Source organism: Nymphalis io, chromosome 18 (genome assembly GCF_905147045.1).
Source record: "Nymphalis io chromosome 18, ilAglIoxx1.1, whole genome shotgun sequence".
NCBI lineage: Eukaryota > Metazoa > Arthropoda > Insecta > Lepidoptera > Nymphalidae > Nymphalis > Nymphalis io.
Genome location: NC_065905.1, coordinates 6,222,483 through 6,239,462, shown reverse-complemented (window position 1 = coordinate 6,239,462; position 16,980 = coordinate 6,222,483). Strand labels below are relative to the sequence as shown.

Here is a 16,980-nt window from a genome sequence, read left to right as displayed (position 1 = left end):
TTGGGGAGCCCCCGGAAAATACAAGGTCTATACATATTTTTGAATTCATTGATTGATTGTAAAAGGAAATAAATATTACTAATATGTATTCTTTAATGGTATTGTTGTTATAATAATAATAATAATAATGTCCTGCTGGCCAATTTTGGCCATGGCGGCCAATCTCTAGAGAGATTAGGCAACTGCGCAGGACATATTATATTGCTCAAGTGTGTGCGCAAACACAGGTGCCCCCTAAATTCCCTAACTCTCATAATCCGATGGGACGGCAATCCGACACGATCGGAAAGAGTTCAGGCGCAGGATCAACGGCTTTACGTGCTTTCCTAGGTATGGAAATGTACACACTTCCAATTTCTAGACTCCGGGCTGCTACTGAGAATGATCGACAGAAAAACCCAAAAACTTTCTATTGGCCCGACCTGGGATTTGGACCCAGGACCTTGTGGCCTGCGGCCTTGTTTCTAGCCACTAAACCAACGAGGCAGTCAAATTATTGTTATAACCTACATATGTATATATATAATAAATTGTATGTAAACAAGTTAACATCCTCATCAACACTGTTTAATATATTAGTCATAACTCGTTTGATGGTTAGTAAAACAATGTTGTGTCTTCTTTTTTCGAATGTGAAACAAATAATGACTAAAAGAGCAAAATCATTGCTTAAAAAAATACTAAACGTTTATAAGGAAGGACGATATACAAAAATCACTTAAGTATTTGAATCTGGCATTTGCGAATTATTTTTAAAATATTCGCGTTTATTTGTTTACAAATTTATTATGCTATATTATAACGTTTAAATGTATTTACATTAAAAACATAATAAGTTGTTTATAAATTAAATATATATATTTAATCGCAATCGTATCATCTCTGGAACGCTAGCGCCATCTGTCGGCGCTCGGCGGAGTCAATGATTCACCGGCTGAGCGGCGCATACGACACTTCTGGTGCAGCAGCCGGCCAGTGCGGTCGAATATTGGAACCGACGCGCATTCCTAGATATAGTGCTGAGTGATTGAACATTAAAAACGAATTCATTTATCTACTGTGTTTCGTTGCTCCAACATCACCCATCGACGCCCGCAAATTAGCATTTAGAAACTATGGACCGTACTGATGAAGCTGAGGCTCATCCTCCGTCATCAGAAGTGGGATCTCTGTTGGTGCAAAATGAAAAAAAAAACGAAGCGGGGATTTAGCGTGCCTTGTTTGAACAACAAAACCAGAACATGCGAGCACTAATCGAAGCCCTGCAAGCGCCAAAACCAGTCTACCGCGACGGTCTACCTACGTTCGACCCTGACAATCAAGATACCGATGCGAGATCGTGGTGTGCAACAGCAAATTTGTGTTTTTCTGAAAATCCACCACGTGGCGGTCAACTTATACTAGCCGTCAGCAAGGCGCTCAAGGGTGAAGCATCGACGTGGCTGTCTCAAATAGCATACGAAGGAATCACATGGCCTGAATTTAAGGTACTTTTCACCTCGAGGTTTATTTCGACGGAAACATTGGCGGGTACCCTCATAAAATTAAATGAAGAAAAACCGAGCGAAAAAGAATCACTACCCGCATATGCAAGTCGATTAATAGCCTCTTTGACTAATCGCTGGAAGGATGTGAACAAAGAAGAGATCGCCGTAGCTACTGTACTCGCTCACTTATCGCAGTTTGACCCGCGTATTCAACGTTTGGCATTTACTACGAACATCAATTCGCGAGAAAAACTACAACAAGAACTGAACGCATTCTCGCAATTAAAACGTAAGATGAATACCATTGGAGAGTCGTTGAATGTACCCGATTTCAAACGTGCAAAGTTAACTGCTATCAAGTGCTTCAATTGCGAAAAGACGGGGCATAAGCGAGCGGATTGTCGAAGCAAGACGAACGACGTGAGAGGACGAGCTACAATTGCGAACCCAGGGGCGCAGCAGCCAGTACCAAGGCTTTTGGTGTGCTACAAATGCGGGAAACCGGGCCACATTGCCGTCCGGTGTACTAGCGGCGGCGGCGGCAGCAGTCAGTCAGGCGACGGCGGCGCTGGCGCAGCACGTGGCGAGCGGCGCATTGATGTCTGCGTCGTGCAACCTCCATCCGGTACATTAGAACACAAAGGTAAACTGATGCGTTTTACTTATGATTCTGGCGCTGAGTGCTCGTTAGTTAAAGAAAGCTTTGCAGCCAAGTTTAGTGGCAAGCGTTTTAATAATGTTGTTGCTATGACCGGTATTGGTCAAACACGAGTATTCAGTACGGAACAGATTCTGTCTTGTATTGTGATTAACGATTGCTGTCTCGAAGTGTTATTACATGTTTTGCCCGATAGTTACTTACGAAGTGACGTTATAATAGGTCGCGAGATTTTAAATCAGGGTTTTGCTATGAATATGACGGCGACGGAGCTTTGCTTAACAAAGACTTTTTGTGTAAATTCGGTGAGCAATGATAACGCGCGGAAACCGGATTTAACCGCTATTGCCACAGATATAGAAGGCAGGTAGAGCGCGTTATGTCAGTCTTAAAATCGATGCTAACTGCGGTAGAGACTAGCAATAACAAATCGTGGCAAGACGCTATAGGCGAGGTTCAGTTAGCGATAAATTGTACGATGAATCGAGTGACCAAAGCTTCGCCTCCAGAGCTTTACATCGGTAAAGTCGCGAGACCTTTGTCGATGATGTGTAGTGAGGTAGAGATCGATGTTGATGATATTGATAAGATTCGTGAAAGAGCGTCTGAGAATATCATGAAGTGTGCGGCTTATGATAAGTCTCGTTTTGACAAAACAAAGGCGAAAATTAAAAAAAATTTCGGTTGGTGACTTTGTGTTATTAAAAAACGAAGAGCGTAATCAAACGAAATTAGATCCGAAATTTAAAGGGCCGTTTAAAGTAGTAGAGGTATTGGAGGGTGATCGTTACACACTGCAAGCTCCGAATTCAAATCGTACTTACAAATACGAGCATGATAGGCTAAGAGAAATGCCAGCAGGTCACCTATCAGTCGAGGTTGATGTAGATGATGTTAATGATGAAGATCAAATTTAAGTTGTGGTAGAAACTCGAGTAAGGGGACTCTAGGGGCCATAGTGAGTTGAGTTGTGTTCGACCGTACCAGTAGCTATTACGTAGTCGTAGCCCGGTAGAAATCGGTATCTCTTGAGGCAACTTAAGTAGTCTGTGGGTGCGCGATGCGTGTTTAGCTCTGGCGGAGGTCGGGGTCTGTAGACACCACCAGGGGGTGACACACGGGCGATCCAAGGGATCTGATCCATGCGCTGGATGTGAGCAATGAGATTGCTGGTCGGCTGGACAGCCGGGGCCGCTAGATGTCTTACTCGGGAGTTTCTAGTCTGGATACTGTGAAAGTTGTACAGAGTCGTTTTGTAATTTGGTTGGAACGACTATGATATGTGGCTCTGGCTGTTAGTATAATAAATTTTGTATCGCCTATCTGTCTTGTATTTTAATTTTGTTTAAAATTAAAAACACAGTTATACGTTTTGATGTCTTTGTACTTTACCCCTAAAAAGGTAGTGTGGTTAGGAGTGACCGAGTGGAACAAAGTATTCTCGTGGATATTTTATTGCAGATTAACCGTCACACTGGGACGTGTGCAGTAGGATGGCCGTGTCGCAATCGTATCATCTCTGGAACGCTAGCGCCATCTGTCGGCGCTCGACGGAGTCAATGATTCACCGGAGCAATCGTATCATCGCTGGAACGCTAGCGCCATCTGGTGCAGCAGCCGGCCAGTGCGGTCGAATATTGGAACCGACGCGCATTCCTAGATATAGTGCTGATTGAATATTAAAAACGAATTCATTTATCTACTGTGTTTCGTTGCTCCAACATTACCCATCGACGCCCACAAATAAGCATTTAGAAACTATGGACCGTACTGATGAAGCTGAGGCTCATCCTCCGTCATATATATAAATCATTGAGTACATATTTAAAGCGGTTGAAACTGCTAAGCGCAGCTATTTATATGTTGCATCTTCTGGTATAATAGATACAAATAAAATATGTACGACGTAGTTTTGGTGTGGTCAATGTCATAAAACCTATGATAGCCTGTTAGCACATTTTTGCTTATTGTATCTTTCTAGCACGCCATGACCGCTTTGTCACAAACACATTTTTCATTGAAAACACAAAAACGCTGTATTTTAATGCTATTATTTTATATTTAAATTAGGTAAATTAATCAAAACAATAATCAAAGGTATTTCAAAAATTTGTATGTAGTAAAATCGCCACACAGGAAAGTGACAAATTTGCCCACGTTAAGGCAATTTTCTTGAACAATTATTTATTGTCCTAGATGAATTTTAGTGCCCAAATTATTTTATTATTTTAGATTTAAAAATATTAAAAACTACTAGTATTCAAAATCAATTGAGTTATAAATCGAGCGCCCCAAAATTTCTTTACCGTAAGAACTAGACAACAATTAAAAACTATTTGGAGTGCATAATATTGCAGAGCTACTATCAAATCGCTTGGAAATATTATAAATACAAGGTTCGTTTATCTTCACATTTCCTGCTATTGGAATATAGTATAATTTATATGTATATATGTACTTTATGTACTGTGTCATAAGCATAAAATTATTTTAGTGCAAATCATATACATTTCACAATCATTATAGAGCATGACACTCGGCGATATTGAGTTTTATCGTTTTAAAATAAATAAAAATATATAAAATATTATTTAAATAAATATAACCGAAGTTTGTTTTATACGCATCTATCTAAAAATGGATCGTAATCCTTAATGTCAATAACTCTAATGTAAGTATAATTATGGTAATGTGTGAAATGGCGGTGATATTAACCTTTTTTTTATAGAATAGGAAGGCGGACGAGCATATGGGCCACCTGATGGTAAGCTTACCATAACCAACGCCCATAGACTTTGGCATTGTAAGAAATGTTAACCATTGCTTACATCACCAATGCGCCACCAACCTTGGGAACTAAGATGTTATGTCCCTTGTCCCTGTGGGTGGCACCTATCCAGACGAGCAAACGACATGTTGATATACTATTCTGATATGTATATTCTCAAAATGTTATATTTATTATGGTCAATATGGTAAATACATACTTATATAGATAATTACACCCAGACTCAGGACAAACAGACATGTTCATGCACACAAATGTCTGTCCTGGGTGGGAATCGAACCCACAACCTTCGGCGTGAAAAGCAAGTGTTCTACCAACCACGCCAACCGGCTCGTCAAATTTAATAACTATAGATTTGATTTGCAGATTAAGAAAAACTAAACATAATATGTAAGTTACCTATGTAGCTACTTCATAAATTGAAAATTGAATCAACTTTTATTATAATGAACTAAGGCCACCTATTAAATATAAATAAATAAAAGATTCTCTTTAGTTGTTTTTTTTTTATTAATAATTATTTTTAAACAGCTCACGGTCACTTAAATAGCTATTAAATCTTAAACAATTATGTACAATACTTAACAATTCATAAGAACTAACCTACCAGCCTTTCATTTTTAATACTATTTTAAATACAAAATTAACGTAGTAATTAATCATAATATAAAAAAGATACGAAATTTATAAAATATAAAATACGAATATATTCCAGGTAAAATAATTTAAATCGAAAAATTGAGGTTAAAAAAAACTATAGAAGGTATATTTATTTTTGGGGATTTCTTGGATTTTGTTCTGTTACGTTTTGCAGGCGGATGGTGACATCGACGAGCGCCATGTTAGGTAGGATGAAGTCCTGGATGTTGGCGGCACTGCTGGAAGGACGGTCGAAGGGGTAGCCCATGCTGCGTCGGTCGGGATATAGCCGGTCTTTCAATCCGCAGAAGCTGGATGCTTCCACGCAGCTCATCTCGGATCCATCGGGATTGTTCACCTGAAATTGTTTTTATCAATATTTAAATTTAAGCTTTCCTTATTTGTCATTATTTTTCCTTGTATTACATATCTATTTAGTTTTGTTAAAGTTTAGGAAAAAAGTGCACAGAATGCTTAAGAATCACTTACACTGTCCAACTCATAATTGGAGAGCATCACGAAGAGGTCGTACTGCGCACCCGCCTCCGTCCCCTTCGGCACCAGCATGTGCTGCGGCCAGCCGCAGCCGCAGAAGTTGAAGCTGGCGAGGTTGTCGGCCCGCGCGTTGCCGCTCTGTGCAGACAGGTCGCGGAACGATTGCTCGAAGGGGATCGTCACCGACGACTCCGTCGACTGACGAGTGATTGTGTTCTGACCGGCATTCACTATTGAATTTGTTAAAAAATAGACACGAGTTAGATATTTCAGTGGCTAGAACAGATACATTTTAGTTGAAGATTACAGATTCAAACTAGAGGAAGTACCACCGAGTTTTTGTTAATAATTCATATCGTGCTCTGCGGCAAAGAACATGTGCCAGATGCAAGAACGTGAGGAGGCCTGCATTTTTCAGATGAATTCTGCCATAAGTTTTTCCACCAATAAGCATTAGATCAGTGTGGTGGAATAACCTTTTTGTTGTATTTATTAATTTACGTATTTTATAATGATAAATTTATTTCATATTAGACACGTGTGTGTAACTAAAGCTTATCAATATTATTTATGCGTGTAATAATTTAAGTATATAATTACGCGGCACGACGAATCTGTCCATCTCGATAAACATTTTGCGTTGGTCGGAGAGTATCCAGGGTAAGTTGCGTTCGTCGAACTTGGGCGCCATGAAGATGCGCACGGTGGCGCGTCGGGCGTCACCGGTGTTGTTTACGTTAATACTGAAAACCAATAAATAATATTGTAATTGCTTTCAGATATGAAAATAGAAATTAAATCAGTGCTATTCAGTAAAAACTTATTTCGGGTCACATTCAACGGAATTACGGTAACACGATATTTTTGGTGCATTTATCCTTTGAATGTTATAACTATTATAGTCATGGTTGTTTTGGCTACTATTTGGACGAAATTCAATCGTAGCTAAAACGTGACGAACAAAAACCTACTTCGACCACAAGGTAAAAATTTGAAACATGTCCGATTAATTAATAAACGTAATAATTACACATGGATAATCTTAGTATTTAAGATCTGATACATGGAGTAATTAATATGTAGAGACTTTTACTTCAATGATAATGAGTTTGATATACATACACGTATTTGAATGAACGGTGGTTGAGATGAGTAAAACGTGCGTAGACTGGACCGCGCTCAGAGAAGTCAAGTCCGCGGGAAAGATCTACGTCACTCTGCATCCAGAACGTGTTGAGAGTGTTCACTTCACCAGTACCACTTTCCAAACGGACCGATGATATTTGTACACCAGGGTTCTCAAGCTATAAGATGAAATAAATTTGTACTGCTTTGAAATGTCCAAATATAATTAAGAAAAAAAATTCAGCCCGAGACAGTCTTGCTTTCCTTCTTGGGAAAAAGTTTTGAGTTGAAATTCGTAAAAGAATTTCAACTGATAAGTACGTTTTCCTCGCAAATTTTGCCTTCACCACTGAGCATGGGATAAAGTATTAAAACATATTGAGCACGTGAAAAGTGCTTTGTTCAGATTTGAACTCGTAATCGTTCGTGTTCCATCCACCATGCTATCAAGGCTCCCAGGTAAATGAAGTGATATTCTTAAAGTGATTTTACCTCCGATCTGGTGTATGGGCGTACATGGTTCGACTCCTTGAATTTTTGGAAGAGATCGTCTATAAACGCATGCCAGCGATAGAAGAAGGGATCGCGCATCGTGGTTGACTCGTCTGCCATCACGCCGAATTGTTCCTAAAGAAAAATATTTACACATTTATATAAGACAATATAATATGGAATATCTGTATTTAAGTATCAATATCATTTTATTATTACGGGTGTAATTAAAATATATAATGTATAATGTTTATTACAGGATACATTTAGCTATGACAATTAAATAATATTATAACTGCCTCGTTTTTCTACTATTTCATTAGCTAGGGTATAAGAAGCATATGTTTCAAGTTTCCGGGTTCGAACCTTTGATTAGATTGGAAGTTACATTCTCGGGCCCGGAAAGAAGGTAAAGCTTTTGGTACCGCGTCTGATCTTTGAACCATTATGTTAGAATTTCATCCTTGTCTGACTATGAAAGTTGAACAAACTAGCTTTGCGTACACTCTTGATCTCTAAAAAAAATAGTCTTAGGAATTTGTTGCCGTTACCAAAAGGTTAGAAGAACTTTTCGTATAAAATATAGTTGCATTTCGTATTGCAGTAAATTATAACGTAGGAAAAAGCAATATGATGACATTTCTTCATATATATATATATATATATATATAACATTGTGTTCCGGTTTGAAGGGTGAGTGAGCCAGTGTAATTACAGGCACAAGGGACATAAAATCTTAGTTCCCAAGGTTGGTGGCGCATTGGCTATGTAAGCGATGATTGACATTTCTTACAAGGCCAATGTCTATGGGGGTTGGTGACCACTTACCATCAGGTGGCCCATATGCTCGTCCACCTATAAAAACATACCAAACAAACAACCTATTCTATAAAAAAACATGGCATACTCACGAGATAACGATGCGTGGGGTCGTGCATATATGCGGTAAAGCTGTGTCCGTTGTTGTGCAGTGCGCCGTACAATTCGGGATTCGGCGATAGTGCACTAGATTCTATAATGTTGCCCAGTGTATCGATGTCTAACGGCTTAGTCGCCCCAGTACGCTGAATAAAATAACAAAAAAATAACCATACTAATATTATGCGAAAGTGAACATAACGGTATTGAAAATATATTATTCGATTACTGCCTCGTTAGCCTAACAGCTAGCAGCTTTGGCTTCAGATCATAAGGTCCCGCGTTCAATTTCCAGGTGAGGCCAGTAAAAGTTTTTGATGTTTTCTGTCAAGAAATTCCCAAAAATAGTACGTGGTTAATAAGTTGGTGCATAGTCCAAAAAACCGTTGATCCTGCGCCTGATATTTCGCATGTGGTATCGGATTGTCATCACATCGGTCTAGTGTTTATTTGTGTGTGTGTGTTGGTGAACACACTAGCCATTATATCTTGTGGGTAGTATTAGACATCGTTGAGACGGATGGTTGTAGCGGAAATCAGCCAGGACGATCATCAACATAATGAAAGCTTACTGATTCGAGAGGTTTCTTTAGTTTTAAGTTTATGTACGTTTTTTATTATCTTGTACTTACTTTGATGTAATGATATAAATATTTGAGTTCATTTATTAGAGTTATTATTGTTATGCATGACATATGCAATTCTATAAAAAGTACTAAAAATTGTCTATGATCTCATCTCGATATCTTTCATAAAAGTATTGACAGTCCACCTCAAGGCTGCGTGTGAGCTAGATGTTTGTAAGTCAACTCGGTGATTAATACGTATTAGTATATAGGCGTATAAACAAATACCAATTATAACAATAATACACATATAAAAAAAATACGTATACGAAGCATATCTTACATCTCTAACTAAACCAGTCGAAATAGCTTCTTCTACATTTCTTCTCCAACGCTTCATGTCATTTACTGTTATGTTAAGTCCATCGACGGGACGGTTAAGGTCCTGCCAAACCATATTGGCCTGTCGTGGTGGCCAGCCACGAGATGTCGTCAGGCTGTCTAACTTTGGGAAGTACGCTTCAGGGATCGGTTCATTCCAGTTGCTGAATTTCTTAACTCTTGCTAAAGAATTGTTAAGACGTTCGCCGTTGTACCTGTTAATAATTTAGTTGCGTGTAATGTTTTTTTTTTTTTTAATTTTATCGTTTAGAAATTAAAATTCATACAATTACATCTTGAAATGAAATGAGAAAAGGCAATGATTTCTAGTTGTTGTTTGTCTTACAAATATTAATTCAATTTAAACATTAGATAACTCATGTAATTTTTATTTTATACATACCTAGCGATGATTTGTGAATGCATGTAGTAGAATAATTCACCGCGACGGTCTTTGGCAACAATGCTAATCTGGTTAGCGGAGAAAGGGTAAATGAGATGCCAGTGCCAATGGTGGAGATTGACGCCGATATCCTCACGGAAGTACGCCATTCTATGTTCAATGTCTAAATCTGTGGCCGTGTAGTCTCTCGGAATGATGATTGGAATACGCTATGATAAAAAGAAATAATATATACTCAAATTTGGATTTTGTTTTTTAATTTTCATTATATCTGCCTAGGTTATCTCATCAGATGAACCATGTGTATATACATATTGTATATCGTCACTTCTAAATAACGACACCTAAATTTTTGAAAACCAATATATATTATAAGTCGTGTGCACTCATGGTACTGCCGAAAAGAACAAAACGATAGTATCGTATGGTCAAATTTCTGGTGGGTTCTCACTATACAGTAACGGTAAAGAAGCAAAAAAAATTGGATTCAATAAATATTTAATAACCCCAGGAAATTACTATGATTTGTGTATAGAAAAAAAAACAGCTACATAATATTATGCTTTATTTAATTACAATTTAAATTGATTACAAATTGTTTTTGTTTGTAATGAGGAAATAATTGTTTGTAATTTTGAATATTTTGTAAGCACTGAAAAACGATCGAGTTAACAAAGTGTTACGTTTCTTTTCCTCATGTTGTTTTTCATAACATAAATTATTATTTGCTTTAAAAAATATATTTATATTAAAGTTTTAAAGTTAGATTTTTAATTAATTTAATGTTAAAAACATTTATATACTTTGTGAAAACTTGAAACACAAAATTATGACTTAGCATAAGTAGTGAAATGAAACGCAGAATCTTGCTAAAAGTCACGTAGGCCATCGAAATAATTCGCGCGTGTTTATAACTTTGTAATATTCTAAAAATATAACCTACGTTTATATTATAAATTAAAAATAATGTGCGGTTAAAATGGATGATTTAGAAGTTGATCCTAATGTTATTGTGGTACGTGCTAAGCCTGAGGGTCAAAGAAAAACTTTTAAACCAAATATTCGTGCAATAAATAAAATTCCTGATGAATTGTTGAATGATCCGCTATTAAACAGAGCGTGTGAAACTTTACCGCAGAATTATAATTTTGAAATTCATAAGACAATATGGAGAATAAGATCTTTAAACGCGAGAAGAGTGGCTTTACAATTACCAGAAGGTTACTTTTTTTTGTTTACTAACAATAATTCAGTGTTTTTTATCATTTTAAAAGTGTTCAGACTTTTATTAACTTGGCATTGTTTTAATTTTTCAGGCTTAACAATGTTTGCTACTACTTTATGTGATATAATCGAGACGTTCACTGAAGCAGATACTGTGATAATGGGAGATGTGACATATGGAGCTTGTTGTATAGATGATTTTACAGCGGTTGCACTTGGGGTCGACCTTCTAGTACATTATGGTCACTCTTGCCTTATACCGATAGACCAAACCAGTGATATAAAGGTGCTGTATATATTTGTAGATATAAAAATAGACCCATCTCACTTTATAGACACAATTAAAATGAATTTTCCTAAAAGGACACACCTAGCAATAGTTAGTACAATACAATTTGTTACAACTTTACATTCTGTAGCTAAAACTCTGCGTAATGAAGAATATATTGTCACAGTGCCTCAATGTAAGCCTTTATCGCCTGGAGAAATCCTAGGTTGTACGGCCCCTAAGCTAAATTCAGATAATATAGTGTACCTGGGGGATGGAAGATTCCATTTAGAATCCATAATGATAGCCAATCCGAATATTCCGGCTTATAAATATGATCCATATGATAAGAAGTTTACATCTGAAACCTATGATCATGAACTAATGCAAGAAAACAGAAAAAATCAAGTTAAAATTGCGGAGAAAGCAACTGAATTTGGTCTCATTCTAGGAACATTAGGAAGGCAAGGAAGTACTAAAGTATTAGGTAATCTCGAAAAACAAATCCAGATTTCCGGAAAGAAATATGTTAAAATATTATTATCGGAGATCTTTCCTAGCAAGTTAGCGCTATTTGCTCTAGATGCATTTGTCCAAGTAGCATGTCCAAGGCTATCCATTGACTGGGGTACAGCATTCCCAAAGCCTCTGCTTACACCATACGAGTTTTCTGTGTCACTTGGAAATAGTAAATGGTTGAAAGAAGACGGAACATATCCTATGGATTTTTACTCAAATGAAAGTTTAGGACCATGGACTCCTAACTTTAAACCTATTTTATGTTCTGGTAAAGATAAAAAGTGTGAAAATTGTTGTGAGGGTAGAGGTAATGAGAAAAAGTAACTTACAGGTGCACCCTGAGCTGAGAGTGCAGCGGTTTCTCTTGCTTGTCCAAATACTTGCGAGTCCATGAATTTAGATGGAAAAGTCTCTGCTAAGTTTTGAATTGGTATGTTCTTTGTGTCACGTCTGCAAAGTTAATTTGGATGATAAACTTTACCAAATAAACATTGGGTTATGGAATAACTACTTAACGGGGACTATCTTTATCATAAAGATTTAGTAGCACCACTAAATGACAACATTTATTTTGTAGAATTCTATGAGATCTTAATTCAAAATGAATCTTACAGTTTTCTAATAGATAAATTATTTTATTTTATTTTTGTTTTCTTTTTTTTTAACATAATAAATCAATATTTTTAATTGTGGAGTTCCAAACAAAATCTGTAGTCCTTAACCGTTTAATGCACTATTAGCTGTTACAATCTTAATAAAATAAATAAATATAATGTACTTATTCACTGACCTGTGCATTAAAGCTACAGAATAGCAGTAGTTGAACAACTGAGGGTTAAGATTGACCCTAGTGAATACACATGTTGACAAGAACTGTTGGAGTTCATTTTCGGGAATTCCTATAATAATAAAGAAATATAAGTTGACTTAACTTATTTTTAACATTAATTTATTAATCTAAGTTTTTTTTTTTTTTAATAAAATAGTAGAATTTATATTTATTATGTCAGCTTGCATCATACAGCCTATTGTATGAATATTATTTTTTTCTTCTAGTCCTCTAGTTTAATTTATAAGATATATACAATACAATTACTATAAATGTGTAAATCCAGGTTTTCCCCCCCAGCTTTTAGATGTTATAATTTATCAGGCGTTAAATAAAAAACATATGATTTAAAAAATATTTTCAATTTCGTCCTTATTTGTCATTTAGTAAATAGATCTGCGCTAAAATATTAAGTAATGCATATTTGAAATAATGTATAAATTATAATTATATCTTTTGACTGCAGAACCCTGATAACGTAACTAACTACTAATATGCAATTGAAAACTACTGAACCATGTATATACATAAATATTATATTTATAAATTTTTACCAAGAAGCACTTCGAGGACTTCGTCCGCCATTTCTTGGTGAGCGGGCAGGAACAAAGAGAAATCTGCATCCTGGGGTAACTTCTTGGCTTTACGAAATTCTGGGACCTTTTTCATGTTCGCTAGCAATATCTCCTCACTCGCACTGTCGCCGAAGCGATTGTTGAGCTCGATGCCATTAGCTTGATACTTGTCCCCCTTTTCGTAAAAGCAAATACAATAATAAAATAATTTTTAAATTACCATTTCAAAAGTTATTGTAATGGTTCGATCTTATTATAAACGGCGACTAAATATTATAAATACGAAAGTAACTCTGGATGTTACGCTTTCACGGCTAGAACACGTGAAACGATGTGAGCGAATACTAGTATCTTATATATTATTAAAAAAAAACAATGTAAACTGTGGATTAATTAATATGGTTTCAAACGGCTGGCGTTGATTGTGAGGGTAGACTCAACCGCTTTCAAATACAATTTATTTTTCTTTTACAATATTTAACTTACACATAATATGTATTAATCGTTATTGAAAAAATAGTGCTTAATATCAAAGGATAAATAGATTCTAGCTATTTATAGTTTTCGTCGTCATAATTATACGAGTATAAATCCAATAACAAATACGGTATTAAAATTGTAATAAATTAAGCTGACTACGCAAATGCCTTTCTTGTTTTTGTCTAATTTATGGTAAGAATAAAAATTTTAAACCCTTGCCATACTATTACTACATATTTATAAAATAAAAATAGTGTATGAGATTTGGTCAAAAGAAAAAGAGCTGAGTTAAATTATCCGGTTCAAACCAGCTACCCTTCGTATGCCTCATCACACCATGAGAAATGCTGTATCTGCCGCCGATTTATCGGGTGAAAGAGAAAGAACATACCTAAGAAAGAGATAGTTTTGCTATGATTTGGTATTTTATCACTAGCTCTCATATCCAGATTTTTTTAAATATTTCTTGAATTAAAATCTTAGTGTTTAAGTCATTTATTTATTGTTTTTACTTTTTTACAACACAATTTTAATTATGTTAATTGTATTAGATTTAACATAAAGTGAAAATACCATAGAACCACAATCTAGATTTTACGAATAGGGTTAATGACGTAAAAAAATATTGTATGGGATTATGTTATCGCAGACTGAAAGATTTTTTAGGATTATTCTCGACTATGAAACTTAACCCTAAATAAAACGTTAAGTAAAATCTTTGCGGAAGAAGTGCAAAAAGCTTTTTTATATATAGAATATACAAATATATACGCTTACCCGAGAAACTTTGTTAATATGAATAAAATCACTTTACTGTTAATTATATTTGAAAAACATTTTGCAATTTACGAAATTTTCACAAATATGGCCGCGAGCATTCAAAAGATGATGTTAACGCGCGAATTTGCGACGTGAATTTCGTCGTCGCTGATTGGTCGAAATTATAATAAAAAAAAAGAGAGAGAAAGACAATTATTATGGATAAAAAAGAGCTAGGAATATGTTCCTCTAGTGTAGTGTAAAACAAAAAAAATTGAACAATGAGATAACGTTCGAGCGCATATATGCGCTCTGACATACGAAGGATTAAATGAAATAAGCCGCATTAAAAACGGCCAATGCATTTTATAGATGTGATGCTTACTTTTTAAATATTTTAGATAATTTACTTTTTAAATGTTTTCTTATTTAATACATTTTAACATATTCTTCAGTAGTTGTGAAACTTATAATAGAAAGAAATTTCAACTCCAAATTTATCTATAATCTATCTATATAAATAAATATTTCTAATTAATTGAAAATTTCTTACCAAGTGTTGCTCCGTCAGCCGGAATAGAGCGTTTTGTTCGCCCTTAGGAGTGATCATAGGTTCCCCAAGTCGGTCGAACAACAAGGCAAAGCTTTCTGCGGAAGCCATGGTGATAAGGGTCAAATGTAACACTAATAATTAACTTCTTCTCACTTCACAGTATCGAACTGAGAAGTGGGAATGACTACATCACGTGTTACATGGGATTTTATACTAAATTTCCTTTAATTAGTTCTGAGTGCAACATTTTCGTACCATCGAGTGCAAAACCACAAAGGGAAATGATAAAATTCGTGTGATAAATGTATTTTAAATTAGGTATTCATTGTTTTTTTTTTATTTTTTTTTTTCTACGTTTATTGTTCTTAAGATAAAGATTGAAAGACACGTGTCCAAAAAAATTTTATCTGTGATCCAAGTCATTAAAATTTAGTTGTCTTATAAATCTCGGCGATGAACATTGTAACTGTTCTGTATATCAGCAAGAAATTGATTACTATTTAAGATTATTTTATTCAATAAATTAATTTGTTTATGATTATACATGATTATTAATTATGCCTATAACCAAAAGGGATAAACGGGCGTTTCCTTTAAACGTTCTGTATATAAATATTTGTTTTGAACGTATATAATTTGTGGTTATCAAAATAAATGTTGTGCTAAATTATTAATCATCGATTCGATTTTGTTTGTTCTATAAACATGTTTTGCTGTCCCTCTTCGGCCTATTTAAACAGTGTTCTTTATTTCAGATTCAGATTTTATGCGTATTCTTTTTTTGATTGTTATTTGAATTTTGAAAAAAACAAATGTTTTCCTTGACTGCAACAACTTCGTAGAATTTATACCGCTTTTATTGTATTAGGCAGACTCGCAAGTTGGCCGCCTGATGGTCACTACGAAGACCTACCACGAGACACCAAGTGAAAGTACACTTTTTTATTTTATTTTTATTTCTTTATTTAAACCACCATATTAAATCAAAAAATAAATGTGAACGATAATAACTGCTATAGTGTAAAACTGTGATGCAGTTATTAACGCCCACCAACGTAGCGACATATCTCTAGTTTGTACAAAATTTGAGTTACACAAAAATAAAAATAATTAAAATTAAAATATTACAAATTTACAAAATTTATATTTTATTTATTTTATTTTATATTTTAAACAATTTTAACGAATGATAACATTTAAGATTTAGACAATGCATTGTGTGATTAAAAAATAAATAGTAGGTCCTAGTGGGATAACACTACCCTAGTGATAATGAGATTAAAGTTGTTTTATCCCCTCCCCCACCCCGTCAGTGCTAACCATATCGAGACTATACTACTACAACGCTTAGGTTATAATAGCCAAAATTGGGTACTTCTTGGGTAAATTATGTACCTAAACAAAATTATAACGACAACCAACATTTATCATACATGTAACGGGCACGTTTCATAACAGCTAGTAGCTTTTGAAAAATACAATCTTATTCACTTGATTGAAAACTGCGTCATATGTATATCCCCTGTACGGTGTAATATCTAGATTTATAAACTCCATTTTAAAGGCACCTCCTTAATCTATACATTTATACAAATAAACTAGAAGTGTCTGTCTGTGAATTCAAAATAACTGCCCCTTTTTAAGTTAATATTTATGTTAATAGCGAGTTACCAAAATACCAAAACATTTTATTTTTATTTAAGATAGCCGCTGCTAGATATCTAGGTATAATGTAAATATATTCTAATATTATAAAGAGGTAAAGTTTGTGAGGGTGTAGGGAGTAATCTTTGGATCTACTAAACCGATTTTGAAAATTCT

The 16,980-nt window shown here is 35.2% G+C and overlaps 3 protein-coding genes across 3 annotated transcripts; 2 read left to right on the top strand and 1 right to left on the bottom strand.

Annotated features, from left to right (window-relative positions):
• Positions 1 to 962: 962 nt before the first annotated feature.
• On the top strand, positions 963 to 3,650 carry LOC126775326 (uncharacterized). The gene is made up of 2 exons (XM_050497173.1): positions 963 to 2,130; positions 3,607 to 3,650. Exons 1-2 carry the CDS (start codon positions 1,242 to 1,244, stop codon positions 3,609 to 3,611), a joined length of 894 nt encoding a protein of 297 aa, XP_050353130.1. The 5' UTR covers positions 963 to 1,241; the 3' UTR covers positions 3,612 to 3,650.
• Positions 3,651 to 5,438: 1,788 nt separating this feature from the next.
• On the bottom strand, positions 5,439 to 15,355 carry LOC126775316 (phenoloxidase 1-like). Its single transcript, XM_050497160.1, has 12 exons — positions 15,160 to 15,355; positions 13,347 to 13,542; positions 12,754 to 12,862; positions 12,293 to 12,413; positions 9,953 to 10,161; positions 9,512 to 9,764; positions 8,596 to 8,748; positions 7,685 to 7,819; positions 7,190 to 7,371; positions 6,668 to 6,810; positions 6,062 to 6,297; positions 5,439 to 5,930 (listed from the first exon to the last, which is right to left on the bottom strand). Exons 1-12 carry the CDS (start codon positions 15,265 to 15,267, stop codon positions 5,703 to 5,705), a joined length of 2,073 nt encoding a protein of 690 aa, XP_050353117.1. The 5' UTR covers positions 15,268 to 15,355; the 3' UTR covers positions 5,439 to 5,702.
• LOC126775321 (2-(3-amino-3-carboxypropyl)histidine synthase subunit 1) lies at positions 10,840 to 12,300 on the top strand. Its single transcript, XM_050497164.1, has 2 exons — positions 10,840 to 11,172; positions 11,269 to 12,300. Exons 1-2 carry the CDS (start codon positions 10,932 to 10,934, stop codon positions 12,285 to 12,287), a joined length of 1,260 nt encoding a protein of 419 aa, XP_050353121.1. The 5' UTR covers positions 10,840 to 10,931; the 3' UTR covers positions 12,288 to 12,300.
• Positions 15,356 to 16,980: the final 1,625 nt, after the last annotated feature.

What these genes read in the sequence shown, in the direction of transcription:
- LOC126775326 (XM_050497173.1), top strand. Translation starts at nt 1,242, where the DNA reads ATGCGAGCACTAATCGAAGCCCTGCAAGCGCCAAAACCAGTCTACCGC.
- LOC126775321 (XM_050497164.1), top strand. Translation starts at nt 10,932, where the DNA reads ATGGATGATTTAGAAGTTGATCCTAATGTTATTGTGGTACGTGCTAAG. An exon ending in GGCTTTACAATTACCAGAAG is followed by an intron (nt 11,173 to 11,268) that starts GTTACTTTTTTT and finishes TTAATTTTTCAG; the next exon opens with GCTTAACAATGTTTGCTACT.
- LOC126775316 (XM_050497160.1), bottom strand. Translation starts at nt 15,267, where the DNA reads ATGGCTTCCGCAGAAAGCTTTGCCTTGTTGTTCGACCGACTTGGGGAA. An exon ending in TCTGTAGCTTTAATGCACAG is followed by an intron (nt 12,414 to 12,753) that starts GTCAGTGAATAA and finishes TTAACTTTGCAG; the next exon opens with ACGTGACACAAAGAACATAC. An exon ending in CATTCACAAATCATCGCTAG is followed by an intron (nt 9,765 to 9,952) that starts GTATGTATAAAA and finishes AATTATTAACAG; the next exon opens with GTACAACGGCGAACGTCTTA.